The sequence below is a fragment of the Lontra canadensis genome, unplaced genomic scaffold, assembly GCF_010015895.1.
Source record: "Lontra canadensis isolate GAN:19392208 unplaced genomic scaffold, GSC_riverotter_1.0 scaffold34, whole genome shotgun sequence".
In the NCBI taxonomy this organism is placed as follows: Eukaryota; Metazoa; Chordata; class Mammalia; order Carnivora; family Mustelidae; genus Lontra; species Lontra canadensis.
In genome coordinates, this window is record NW_022631028.1 from 6430530 (window position 1) to 6444434 (window position 13905).

Genomic DNA, 13905 nt, shown 5'->3' on the forward strand with positions numbered 1-13905 from the left:
ATGACAGACCTAAACTTAACCATGTCAAAAATCATACTACATGTAAGTAGTATATATATAACCAGTTAAAATACAATGATTGCCAAATGCATTAAAAAATCAAGATGCAGGGTGCCTGGGTGCCTCAGTGGGTTAAGCCTCTGTCTACGGCTCAGGTCATGATCTCAGGTCCTGGGATCGAGCCCCACATCGGGCTCTCTGCTCAGCGGGGAGCCTGCTTCCCCCTCTCTCTCTCTGCCTGCTTCTCTGCCTACTTGTGATCTCTGTCTGTCAAATAAATAAATAAAATCTTTTAAAAAAATCAAGATGCAATTAATGTTGTCTTCAAAACGTGTGCTTCAAATATATGGATACAAATAGTTCAGAAGGATGAGAAAAGATTTACCATGATAACAATGAATTGAAGAAACTTGAAGTGATTACATTACTATCAAACAAAGCAGACTTCAGAAAAAAGAATATTACCAGGATAAAGAAGTTCATTTTACAGGGATAATCAAGAGGACGCAGCAATTCTAAACATTTATGCCCTAATAACAGAGCTTTGAAATGCATGAAACAAAACCAATATTTTAATTAGGTCAACTTGCAAAAATAAATAGAAATATTCACAGTAAGAGCTGGAGATTTCAGTATCCCTCTGTCGATACCTGATACAAGAAGCAGACAGACAATCTGCAAAATATAGTAGACTTGAATGATACTACCAACCAAGTCTACCTAATTAAAACTATAGTATATTCTGGGTCATGAAACTAGTCTCAATAAATTAAATAGGATTTAATTCATTCAAAGTGTGTTCTCTGACTATAGTGGGATTAAATTGGAAATAAATGAATAAATGGCTAAGATAGGGGCTCCGGGGTAGCTCAGTCCATTAAGTGTCAAACTTTGGGTCAGGCTATGCTCATAGGGTCCTGGGATAGAGTCCCGTGTTCAGTGAGGGTCCCTGCTCAGTGGAGACTGCTTCTCCTTCTCCCTCTCCCGTTTCTGCTCTCTCTCTCTTTCTAAGAAATAAATAAAACCTTAAAAAATAATGGCTAAGATATTTCCAAAATTGATGAAAACTATAAACCCACAAGTCTGAGATGCTCAATAAACACCCATCATAAGAACCATAAAGAAAGCTATACCAATGCCCCTCATAATCAAAAGCAGTGATAAAATTCACAGAACATTCTACACAGTGACAGTAGAATACACATTCTTCCCAAGTGTACATGGATCATTTACCAAGATGGAACATATTCTGGGCCATAAAACAAGCCTCAATAAATTTAAAAGGATTTAATTCCTACAAAGTGTGTTCCTTGACCACAGTGGTATCATATTAGAAATAAATAAGACCTCTAAAAAAAAAAAAAAATCCCCAAATATCTGGAAACCAAACCCGCATTCTTCTAAATAACAAGAGGCCATTGAAGATATTCAAAAGAGGAATTTTGAAATCTTTTGAAGTAAATAAAAATGAAAACACAACATGTGAGAATTTGTGGGATACTACTAAATCAGTACTCCGGGGGAAATTTTATCTACTAAATGCCTGTATTAGAAAAGAACATCTCTAAACAGTGATCTCAGTTTCTATCCTAAGGAACTAGAATAAGAAGAACAAATGAAGCCCAAAGAAAAAGGAAGAAAAGAAATAATAAAGATAAAAGATAAAGATAATAAAGATCATAGCAGAAGTCAATGAAATAGAAACCAGAAAAACAACAGAGAAAATCACTCAAACCGAAAGCTGGTTCTTTGAGAAGCTCAAAAGCGACCAACTTTTAGCCAGACTAATTAGAAAAAAAAAAGAGAGAAAGGCACCAGTTATTAATATCAGGATAAAAGAGGTAACAGCACTGTAGACCACATGTTAAGAGGGAGATAAGGAAATATTTTGAACAACTATGTCTACAAACTTGACAACTAATAAAAAAAAAAAACAGGCAGACTAATAAAGATAGGCTAAAACTATCTTTATTAGCAGATGTCATGAACATCTATAAAGAAAATCCGATGGAATCTACAAAAAAGCTACCAAAAATGATAAGTGAGTTTAGGAAGGTTGCAGGATTCATGAGCAATATACAAAAACAAATTGTATTTTTATATACTAGTAATGAACACTCAGAAATTGAAATAGAAAGATACCATTCACAATTACATCAAATACTATGGAAGATTTAGGGACAAATCTGACAAAAGACCTGTAGGCTGAAAACTATAAACACTCCTGAGAGAAATTAAAGATGACTGAAATAAATGGAGATTATATTCTGTGTCCTGGGTCTGTCCATATTGCTAAGTTGTCAGTTCTTTCCACATTGATCTATAGATTCAGTGCAATCCTAATGAAAGTCTCAGCAGGTGTTTTTTGTTTGTTTGTTTGTTTGTTTTGTTTTGTTCTTTTTTTTTGAAATTGACAGAAGATTCTAACATTTATATGGAAATGCAAAAAGTAGAATAAACAAAACAATGCTGAAAAAGAACAATCTAGAGTCTGTTCTGATTTCAAGACATTCTAAAGCTGTAATAGTCAAAACAGTACGTTATTGGAAAAAAGGCTAACAAATAGATCAATGAAACAAAATACAAAATATCTAGAAATAAACTCATGCCTATATGAACTTCTGATTTTTGAAGACCACTTTGGAAAACATTTTGGCAGTACCTTAAAAAATTAAGCATATCTACCACAGGACCTAGCCATTTTGCTTCATTTACCCAAGAAAAAAGAAAGTATGTGTATATACAATGACTTGTACATGAATGTTCAGTGCATTTATTTGTAATAGTCCCCAAACTGGTACAACCCAAATGCGCATCAACAGGTGAGTGGATCATTTTGCAACATATATATGTATCGAAGCATTCTATTGCACTCCTTAAATTTACAGGGTGTTATATGTTAATGATATCTCAGTAAAGCTAGAAAAAAATGGGGGAAAAAACCCCACAGGGGAATTGAAAAACAATTTAAGTTACCTCCATACAATGGAATACTTGAAGAGTAAAAAGGAATGGGCCACTGATACACGCAACAGCATAGATGAATCTCAAAATAATTATGCTTATCAAAAGAAGACATAAAGATGGAGCACCTGGGTGGCTCAGTTGGTTAAATGTCTGCCTTTGGCTCAGGTCATGATCTCAGGGTCCTGGGATAGAGCCCCGCATTGGGCTCCCTGCTCAGTGGGGAGTCCGCTTCTCCCTCTCGCTCTACCCTTTCCCCCTACTCTTGCTCTCTCTCTAATAAATAAATAAAATCTTTCAAAAAAAAAAAAAGAAAACAAAAAAACATTATCTACTGCAGGATTCCGTCTATACACAACTCTAGAAAATGTAAACTGCTCCATTGTGAGAAAATGCAGATGTACAGTTGCTGGGTATACGCACTTTCTTGATTTTGGCGATCATTTCATGGCTTCTATACATGTTAAAACTTACAAAACTGTATACTTTAAACATGTACAGTCAATTATTTCTCAATACAGCTGTTTTAAAAAAATCCAACAAAAACCATGCCCAGTCTGAGTCTTCAATCGATTAAAGCTCTGCGTGTGTGTGTGTTCAGGGAGCCACCCTTAACATTTTGGGACCTATGGGAAATGTACCAATGTAGGTTCCCTAACCCATATATAGTCTGCCCCCATTGTCTTTCTAGGCCAGGCATCCTGGGCACCCCTCAGATTTAGGGTGATGTATCTGGACAGAAGGGGCTCCCACCTTCTGGGCCCTGGAAGGCCCTGGAAATGGGCATGGGCTCTGAGATCCTGGACATTGAGACTATAACCTAGAATAGAGAAGTTCTCTCCAGATGAACATCTCTAGGTTCACAGGCTCCCTGCCTTGGCCAAGGGTGTGGTTTGAGGGGGACGGTGTAGAGGCCTTGAAGGCAAGGATAGTCTGCAAGGGGGTAAGGTCAAAATCGAGAATGCTTTAGAGCAATCTGATATCCAGGCATGGGATCATTTCTCTAGCAATTCATGTTCACTGCACTTTACAAAAGCAATGTATCTTCCAAAGATTGGATACAAATAAAAAACAATATAGCAAAAAACCAGTCCATCACCACAGATTACTGAGAGACTGCTTTATTTTATTTTTATTATTTTTTAAAAGATTTTATTTATGTATTTGACAGAGATCACAAGTAGGCAGAGAGGCAGGTAGGGGGTGGGGGCAGGAAGAAGGCTCCCCACCGAGCAGAGAGCCCCACTTGGGGCTTGATCCCAGGACCCTGGGATCTTGACCTAAGCCGAAGGCAGAGACTCAACCCACTGAGCCACCCAGGTGCCCCTGAGACACTGGCTTTAAAACACGTGGCTCTGAGCAGAGGCCCCTAAGTAAGATTGGTTTGGAATTATGGGAGAGGTGGGGGAAACTCTGTGAAACAAGATTTCCAGGATGACTTTTTTGAGATTTCAATCCCAATCTGACTGCTCCATCTTTGCGTCTTTCTGGAATATTCTGTGTGGAGTATGAGCTGCCTTTAAGGCCATGGTAGTTGTCAGTGAGTGTGAGTCCCTTGCAGGTGGCTGTCTTTCTTAGAATTTGAGAAGAGCTGCCTTTTGTTTAAAATTTTTACATTTTTTTAACAGCCGTGGAAAAGATTGTGGCCATTTTTCTTTGGACAGGAAAATCTAGGCAATACCATTTGTGCCCCCCCAGCCCCACTCCAGTCCGTCTGGGGTCATTCACTGAATGTAACAATTGGGGCATCTTACCTTGTGCACACAGGACTTGGCGTTCAGGAAAAACAGCTCCACGGTGGTTTTATCCTTTAAAAACGTTATGCTTTCAATGTAAAACCTGAAAAATAGTACAAAAATTGGTGTTTTTAGATTTCTTCCCTCCCTCAGCATGATGTCATGTCTTCATTTAGCATCCCCAAAAGCAGAGAGGATTTTGAAGAACTAGGAAACGGTTGTGCTTTTTTTTTCCTTTTAAAAGAAGTCTGTAACACATACGTATGTCTACGTGTATGTACAAATACTCATGGATATGAATGTAGGCATACATGCAGTTAAAATCTCTTAACAGAGAGTTTTTGTGTGTTGGACGGTGAATTCAAGAGAAATCCGAAATGGATTCCAGCTACAAACCCAGCTTTATCTGTGTTGATCATTCTTGGACATGTGTTCTGGGAGGTCGTAATACCCAGCTTCAAAACACAGCCCAGGTGAGCTTTGAGGGCTGAAAGTAGAAGTCGACTGAGTGAGAAGTACATAATGGAATGCTGACGCCCTGGGTCTCAGACTTGAGTTGTGAGGGCCCCACGCCCACCTTGCCAGGCACCCACCAGCCAAATTTCAATCACACCCCACTTCTTTCTTGTCATCCTTCCAGGCCAGGGTTTTCTCTTGGCGGGAAGCCAAGGCACTTAACCTTGGACTTTTTTTCATGCAAATGAGAGTATTCTAGGCCTCTCCCCACCCCCTTCCCTGGGCTTTAGTCCTGGCTCCCTGGAGAGCTCCGAAAGCCCCTTGTAAGGAGGGGAGGGGAGTCCTTCACTATTCTCGTCTGTTCTCAAAATCTCCTAATGATGAGGCTGGCCGGGGAACTCGAAGCTCTGGGTGGGTGAGCGGCCCAGATGAGGCACAGAAGTTTTTCTCAAGTTTGGAGACTTGCTTGATGAATAATGCATGAAGAGACCTAACACCCCAAGACAGCTCACAGGTCGGCTCCTGGAAGAGAAACTGTCGTGGCTCGGGGAGCCTGGTGTTAGCTGCACACCATCGTGAAAGCTCTTTGGCATCTGTCCTCCACGCTCTTCCCCCTCAACAAGGGCAGGATGTTGGATAAATAAATGAAACTGAAAAGGACCGTGGATGATTTTATCACGGTGATGGCAAAATCATTGGAAAAATTCCACCTCTCATGTTGAATCATCAAGGGGAGTTCCAGAGAGAGAATAAATCCTTTATATTTTTCCCTACAAGGGTTTATCTTATAAGTGAGATTAAGGAAGACTGACGACGGCTAGTTTGTGGGGAAGGAAAGTGAAGGACTCAGACACGGAGGAGAGCGTGGGGCTTGGGGGAAACAGGCTTTGGAACTGGAAAGGTCCAGATAGGGACTCCCTCCTCTAACCATTTATTAGCTGTATGGCCTTACGGGCACGATCATCAGCTTCTTTGTGTCTCTTCTAAAATGGATGTCATGGTTGCACTCATGTCATGGTTTGGGGGGTCTTGAAAGGATTAAACTAAGTAATATATGGGAAACACTCAAATATTAACAATTGTTAATAAAAACCCATTCTCTGGAATTAAATGCTGTGTGGCGGCGGGGTGGGGGCCACAACTAGGCTTTGAGTGTAAGATCCCAGACCTCCAGAGGCCTTGGCAGCAGGACTCAGGGGTGCCCCCGGCTTTGTGGCCCTCGGGGCAGTGACTCGCTTGCTTCTGTGCGCTCAGCTCCCACTGCGGACTTGCCCTTCTTTCTCTGACTGGTGGCTTCTGCTTCCTGCCTCCCTCTGCCTCCATTGTTTCTCTGTCACTCCCTCTGAGGGATCAGGAGCTTGGTTGGTCCACTGCTTGTCCCACATAAGGAGCCTCTCTGGGGTTGAGCGCTCTTCCTTCCAGGCCAGGCAACTTAATGGCTGCATCCTGAAGGAACTTCCGGTTCAACTAGGTGGTGATGGTGCCAGTTGCTTTCTCTCTTTGCTTCTACAAGTACTTTATCCCTGTCAGCTGAGGTAATGGGAGCTTCCTGAAAGGGGCAGCTGCAGTGGGCCAGCTACAATCTCCTGAGCTCTTTCTTATGGCTAGCCAGGCGCTAAGCGCCTTCCATGTTTTGTCTCATTTCATTCTCAACAATCATTTCACTTAATCTTCAGTACAACCAGACGCCACAGGTAGCAAATTATAAGCCCATTTTACAGATGGGGAAACAGAGATGGAGAGGTCAAGTCATCTTCTCTAAGCTCTACAGGTAGGAAGTGGTGGAGCCATGATTCGAACTAAGGCCTCTCAGACTTCAAAGTCCACGTTCCAAACCCATGCGATATAATGCTTTCGCACAATAACAATCACAATGAAAAGTAACACGCACACAATGCCATGGGGCCCGAAGGAGGGTTGCAATTAGCTCGGCTTACGAATCAAGAGGGAGAAGGTTGCCAAGCTTGAAATCCGTAGCCCTAAGTGTCACAGGGCACGAAACGTCCCCTTGGACAACTGAGCCAAGTCTTAAAGAATGCATGAATTCACCAGGTAGGGAGAGTTCACCATTCTAGGGAGAGGACATATCAGCCAGACCAGTCCTCTTGCTAATCTTCAGGAATTCAAGAGACCACATGCAGGGGGCTGGGTGGCTCAGCCCTAAATCAGCTTGTGGCTTGCCCAACTCTGAACATACAGCTTTGTACCAGAAACTGGGTTCACCTTGTTTCTGCAGCCCAAGTCCCCGACTATACCTTCGTTCCAGTAAACAAGCCCCTATCTTGTTTCCCACCACTTTCTGGCAACCTGCCTTGCTGCCTTCTACCTTTCTTCTTCAGCATCTGATTACCTGCTTTCTCAACCCAGAATCCTATCTCTCCCTCAAGGGGGCCATTGTAATGGCTTCATATTTATGGAGCGTATGAAAAGAGAGTGTCGTCCTTTGGGAGAACAGCTCCCCAGGCACACCTATCAACATGTATCATGAAGTGAAAACAAAATCTAGGGCTTCTTAATGAAATAAAATGAACTCTCCCAGACTTGTAAAATAAAGACCTTTTGTTCCAGCCCCTTTTTGGCAAAAGGATACTGTTTCCTTTCTGCATGCTTACTGTGAGTGATTTTCACCAAGATTTTGTGAACTTGAAGCCCCAGTTTCAATTTCCAGCCCTTAAATGAGCTCAGGCTTTCTGACTAGGCATATGTTTCAGAGACAAACCTCATACAGCTTAATAAGTACAATTTCTTGAGAAGAGAGTTTGCTTGGAGAGGTTTTGTCTCTAGTTTATGTGCTCCCCCCAGCTATCTTTGTCCCTTCCTGACAGGACAGGTGTTCACCTAACCACTTAGCAACGATAACAGAACATCACATTTCAGTGATGTGACAAAGATGGCTTGGGGAGGGGCAGGCCTATTGGCCTGATGACAACACAGGTTTTGTCAAAAAGCATTAGAACACAGGAGTTGTTTGGAAAGGACCATTCTTCAATAGTCACTTACGTGTAGGTGGCCAATATTTTCTTCTTGGGGCATTTATTCATGGTGACCAAAAGTCAACACCATGGAATTGGTGAGAGAGCCCCATCCTGGGATCTTTACCTGGCTGTGCAGCTGCTCAGTGCTCCCCTGCTTCACCTGCCCCACACCCCAGAGACATGAGATGTTTTAAATGCGCTCAACAGAGTGGATGGCATGTCACTTAGTAGCCAATGGGTGGTGGGCATTATTACTAGATTCTTCTTCTGTGGATGGGACCATAATGATAGGCACTGGCTAAGCTGAGAAGCTTTTTAAAACTTTACTATGTGTTTTTCCTAAGCTCTTTCTCTCAAGGACACAAAATGCTCCCCAGGTGTCCTTTTTTTTTTTTTTTTTTTTAAGATTTTATTTATTTATTTGACAGAGAGAGATCACAAGTAGGCAGAAAGGCGGGCAGAGAGAGAGGAGGAAGCAGGCTCCCTGCTGAGTAGAGAGCCTGATGAGGAGCTTGATCCCAGGACCCTGAGATCATGACCTGAGCCGAAGGCAGAGGCTTAACCCACTGAGCTACCCAGGTGCCCCCAAGGTGTCCATTTTGACCCAGAACGGGAAAATGCTGTGAAACAAAAATCCTTCTGCCCAGTTACGACTTGTTCTCCACAACTAAACCTATTTCATTTTCCAGGGCCTTCCTTATGTCTCAGTGGTATCTTTAAAGACAGCGAATCGGGCAAGAATTGCTCAATGACCTCGCATTCTGAACAATGCTGGGCTTGGGAGTGGCGTCCGGTGAGGGCCTCCTTCTGGGTTTCGGTCAGTCATTGTAGGTAATTTCTGGCACTTAGCGCAGCTGCAGGCCCAAGGAGATCCCTATCAGATCCCAGTCCACATTTGGAGCAGGGAGATCTCTGCTTATTGCTTGTAATGACCCTGCCACACCGTCGTCTCACTTTATAATGCGTGCTGAAGACAGCAGTGTAATTGAAGAATACTGTACTTTCTCCAAGCCATTATGCAGGGCTCGTGGGAGTCCCAGATGCTCCTTTCATCTCTGGGAGGGGTGACGTCTGAGAGAATTCCCCAAGGAAAGCACTATTTGCTTCCACAGTGTGCTCCCCTGCCAAAAGACATTCCCCCACTTCTGAATTTCCAGGCATCTCTAGGAGAACCAGCGAGGGCCCTCCAGATAAGCCTGTAGGAACCTGCCCTTTTGCTCACAGCTGCGGTGTGGCTCTTTCTGAGCTCCCCAGGGATGGGCTAGAGGCCCAGGAGGGTAAGGGCCTTGCTGTGACCTGTCCGAAAGGGTTCTAAAGAAGTCTTCTGCCCCAGGCAACCTGTAAGAATCCAAGTGTGAATTTTTCCCTTCCAAACTGCAAAACAGCCTGCTCCCATCCTCCCCGAGCAAAGGAGGGACACAGGCTTTGAGAAGAGGGCAAGAAGGGAGGCAGGAAAGGGGAGATGGGGGTGGGGAGGATGGCTGGGCACCGTGAATGACAAAGACAAACGATGAGATCTTCCACCTAGGGCAACCATGAATGGGTCTGACCTAAGCCAGACAGTCCCAAACCTCCCACATTTGAAGACCATATATCATGTTATGGAATTTTTTTTTTTTGACCCATTCCATATGTGATTAAGGCAGTCTCTTCATTTATATCTTAATAACCGTTAACATTTACTGAGGTCTACATCATGTTCTTATAGGTTCAATCCTCCAACAACAAGGTGCATTTTACATGTGAGGAGAATAAGCCACAGAGGGGAGTAAAGAGCAGAGCTGGGATTCGAACCCAGGAGAGAAGCTAAAGCACCAGTTCCCAGTGGACAGAGTGGGGGTGCACTGGACAGTGTGGGAGGCATTTATGGATCACCCTGACTTGGAGGGCGTACTGGTATCTGGGTGGCCAATGCCTGGGACGCTGAGACCATCCCACGTCCCTGCGAAGAATTATTTGCTCCAAATGTCAGAAGGGCCGCTATTAAGAAACCCTGCACTAACGGCCAAGCTTTAACTTCTGCACGCTACAGCTTTTTGCACTCGTTACATTACTCATTCTTTGCTTCTGCCCTTTTGATGTCACCCCGAGGACAGATTACAGAGGAGAGTAAGCCGATTCCCACAAACCATGTTTGATATTTGATCAGAAAGCACACTGAGAAATACACTCCTGTAAAACTGGAATCAGGATTGAGGGCACAAGTTTTGAAGGGTTCTGGGTCTTTCTGGATCTCTCGTATGAGTCAGGACGTCGGATCCTCATGGATGGTGGCCTCTAACCAAGTGCCTGGAAGGTCAAGAATTGGTGACACCACTTAGGAGGTCACGGTCAATATTGAGGCAGCCAACAGTCACCTTCTCTAGGTTCCGGGATACTGCCCACTTCGATGTGAGCGTGGTGGGTGGCCCAGAGCTCAGGCTGACCCCACACATCTGCCTCAAAGAGCCTCTGCTGGGTCCACAGTAGGAGGAATTATTCCTCTGGGCTTTTTGATCACATTCCTCCTTGAAGAGATAAAGTTTCCTGTCCTCTGCTTATTGTTAGTCATCTACTCTTTGATAGCTTTAAAATAACTCCCGGCTAGCCCCTCACAAATATTCTAACTTCTCTTCCTTTTATCAATCTTAATGCTTGCGTTGAAAAAAAAAAAATCTAAGTAATGTGTTCGTTGTAGGAAAAAAAATGGATAGAGATAAGCAAAAAGACAAAAACAAATCATTCTCATAATCATTCTACCCAGAAATTAACTGCTGTTTGCATTTAAAAAAAAAATGCTTAAGTAATGTGTTCATCGTAGGAAAAAATATATAGAGATTAACAAAAAGACAAAAACAATCATTCCCAGAATCATTCGACTCAGAGATTAACTACTGTAAGCATTTTAGACTTTCTCCCTACTCATGTATTTCACGTAAGTGTAATCATGTCACACGTTTTGTGGTTTGCTTGACTATATTGGGGGCATCTTTCCATATTAACAAATCTCTTTTTTCACCAAAGTTTTTGTTTGATTGTTTTTGCCTGTTGTGTTGTATTCCGTATATTTGGTTTTCTTAAAAAAAGAAAAAAAGTCCTGTGGAATGATGGGGACCCACAGGTTACAGTCATGATGTGCCTCCTTCAGTTTAACTCTTTTTAAAGGCTGAGTGTTCCAGAACCAGGCCACCAGGTGCTGAGAGAACTTTTAAAGTTTTTCTAGGGCTCCATGTTTGCAACAGCTTTGGCAGAAAAATGCAGCAGTTTTCCCTCCCCTCCCCCAAGTCCTGCAGGGAGTTCTCAGCCCTGAGTGTCATAGACAATGCCTTAGGGGTACATCTGAATGGTCTTTTATAGCCCTAGGACACAGCAGAGGGGACTTGAGGAGGAGGAGGAAAACCGGCAGGAGAGGGAAGACCAGAAGGGGAGTGGTGGGGGGTGGTGTGGGGGGAGCAGCAAAGAGTCAGAAGAAGGGAGTAAAAGACTCCGAGACGTGGCTCTGGAGTGGAGCTGGGTGGTACCAGCCTGAGCCACCTCCGCCTGCCCTCCCCTGTCTCCCCTGAGGGAATGGGAGCTTTTCCAGTGAGGTCACACCAAGGCCCTGCTCTCTGATTTAAATGCTTGCATGCTCTCTAGCTATCGAGCTTTTCCAATGTTCACATCTGGGCTGCATTACCAAGGAGGCCCCTGTGTTTGCAGAAGATAATTTACAGCAGCAAATAACCCCCCAGCCCGGAGAAGTCCCCCAGCAACCTGGGGGAGTTTGGACTCACATGGAAATGGAGAGTTGGTTCAATGAAATATGGTGCATAAATAAATCATGGGGTGTCTATACACCCAGGTGTCACATGCGTATTTAGCACATATCATTGAGCTTTTGTAACCGAAGAGAAGACAAAGGTTTAATCCTGAAGTTCATAAAGGGAACGCTAAATGCCCTTCACCTTCAGTGTTTTCTTTCTTCCATGCAGAAGCAACCTGTGTTTCTTAGCGGCTCCCTGTGCCCTGGGGGGAATTAACCAAGAGAAAGTTGCCCCCCTCCCCAATCCCAGATCTGCAGGACCCCAGTGTTTAGCTCAGGACTCAGTGAGACAATGCACATCAAATATTTAGCCCAGTGCCTGCCACCGGGTTAATACTACATATCCATAGAGAGAGAACTACTTGAGAGCAAAACTGTATGATTTTTTTCTTTTCCACAAACACTACAGTTTTTTGAAAAATTGTATTTTCTTATATTTTTATAGCATTTTGTAAACTCACTTCCTATCCCGATGTCTCTTTTAGTTGTCACAACCAACTTGAACAAGACAGTATCTACTCCAGGGTCAGATGCTGGGCCAGGAATGTGGGGGATCTGGGGCTTGGAGGGATATGATTGTCTAGTTTAAAGATTCCTAGGATGATTCAGATATGCACCCCCTCTCTCTGTGGGGAATCACTGAAATGCAATGTACTTAAAAAAAACAAAAACAAAACTAATCTCTTTTATTAAAGTGACCAATTACTCATTGTAAGAACGCCATAATTTCCAGAACCTTATCTTCATCGTTGGCCTTTGAATACTTCTGTTTGCAATGACAATAACCACAAGGCACATCCTTATAATGTGCTACCCCTGTCAGGAATCCTTTGTTGTTGTGTCTTCACTGCTTCGTGACTGCACCTTGATGACTGCTTCCAGTTACAGAATGAGTAAGTCACAGGGATGAAAGGTATAGCAGAGGCATACAGCCAATGGTATAGTAATGGATGGTGATAGAGGGTAGCGACATTTGTGGTGAGCCCCGGATACAGTATAGGCTTCTCAAATCACTATGTTGTACACTTGCAACTAATGTAACATTGTGTGTCAATTATACTTCCACTGAAAAGAAGAAAAAAATGGAGGGCTGGTGTATTTCTAAAGAGGGTTGGTATATTTCTGGAGGCTCCTGGAGGGACCAATATCCAAACAGAGTCAAAAATCTGTCTTGGGTTCTATTCCTCAATGACTAAAAGTGTAGCTGACAGACGCAACTTCCGAGTGTCAGTGATGTTATCTATGGGGATGTCAGTCTCACCAATGGTTCTGTTCTCTCAAAAGAAGAGGGTAGAGGTCCTCTGAGAGGGACCAGACTTCACAGGGCACCTCTGACCCCCTTCCAAGCCTTCCAAAGGACGACATTCCACTGCATGACCTCCATCAGCTCACTTAATTCTCTGCGGCTTTTGCTTTATCATCTCTTTAATTAAGTTGGAGTAACAACAAGCACTTAATTGGAATAATAACAAAGACTATTATGATCTCACTGTACTGTTGGGAGGAAAAATTAAGTGAATAATTAAGAACTCGATAAGGGTTCTGAACATGCAAGAAGTTAAGGGGAAGTCACGCCATGTGATTACGGGACACTCTCGAGAGATAACGCTCAAGTAAGTGCTGAAACTCAGGGAAACAAGCAGCAGGCTGCTCGGGCATCTCAGGAACCTGCTTCCAGAAGATAGGGCCGCCGTAAGGAATGACTGAATAGAAGGGAGACAGAGTTTTCTCCCCTGGTGTTTTGAGACCCAAACTAGACCACACATCAGCCGTCGGAGGAGTTCACAATCGGATGACTAAATAAATGGTACTTGTTAAATTCTCCAAAGACAGAGGGTCTTGCTGGCTACTTATGCCACGTAAGTAACACGTGCGTGCAAAGATGAAAATGCAAGGATCTTAACCACAGCCTGCATTAAAACATACATAATTGGAAACAGCTTAAGTGCTTCATAGGCGACTGGACCCTAAATTTTGAAAGCGCAAACAAAGA

The 13905-nt window shown here is 43.3% G+C and overlaps 1 protein-coding gene across 6 annotated transcripts in view; it reads right to left on the minus strand.

Annotated features, from left to right (window-relative positions):
- The window catches only part of FRMD4B (FERM domain containing 4B), a 221065-nt gene that overhangs the window by 92843 nt on the left and 114317 nt on the right, over window positions 1–13905 (minus strand). For all 6 annotated transcript variants that reach the window (XM_032867367.1, XM_032867363.1, XM_032867364.1 and 3 more), the window contains exon 5: window positions 4719–4803. In XM_032867367.1, coding sequence (XP_032723258.1) covers window positions 4719–4803 — 85 coding nt within the window. The remainder of the gene's footprint in view (window positions 1–4718; window positions 4804–13905) is intronic.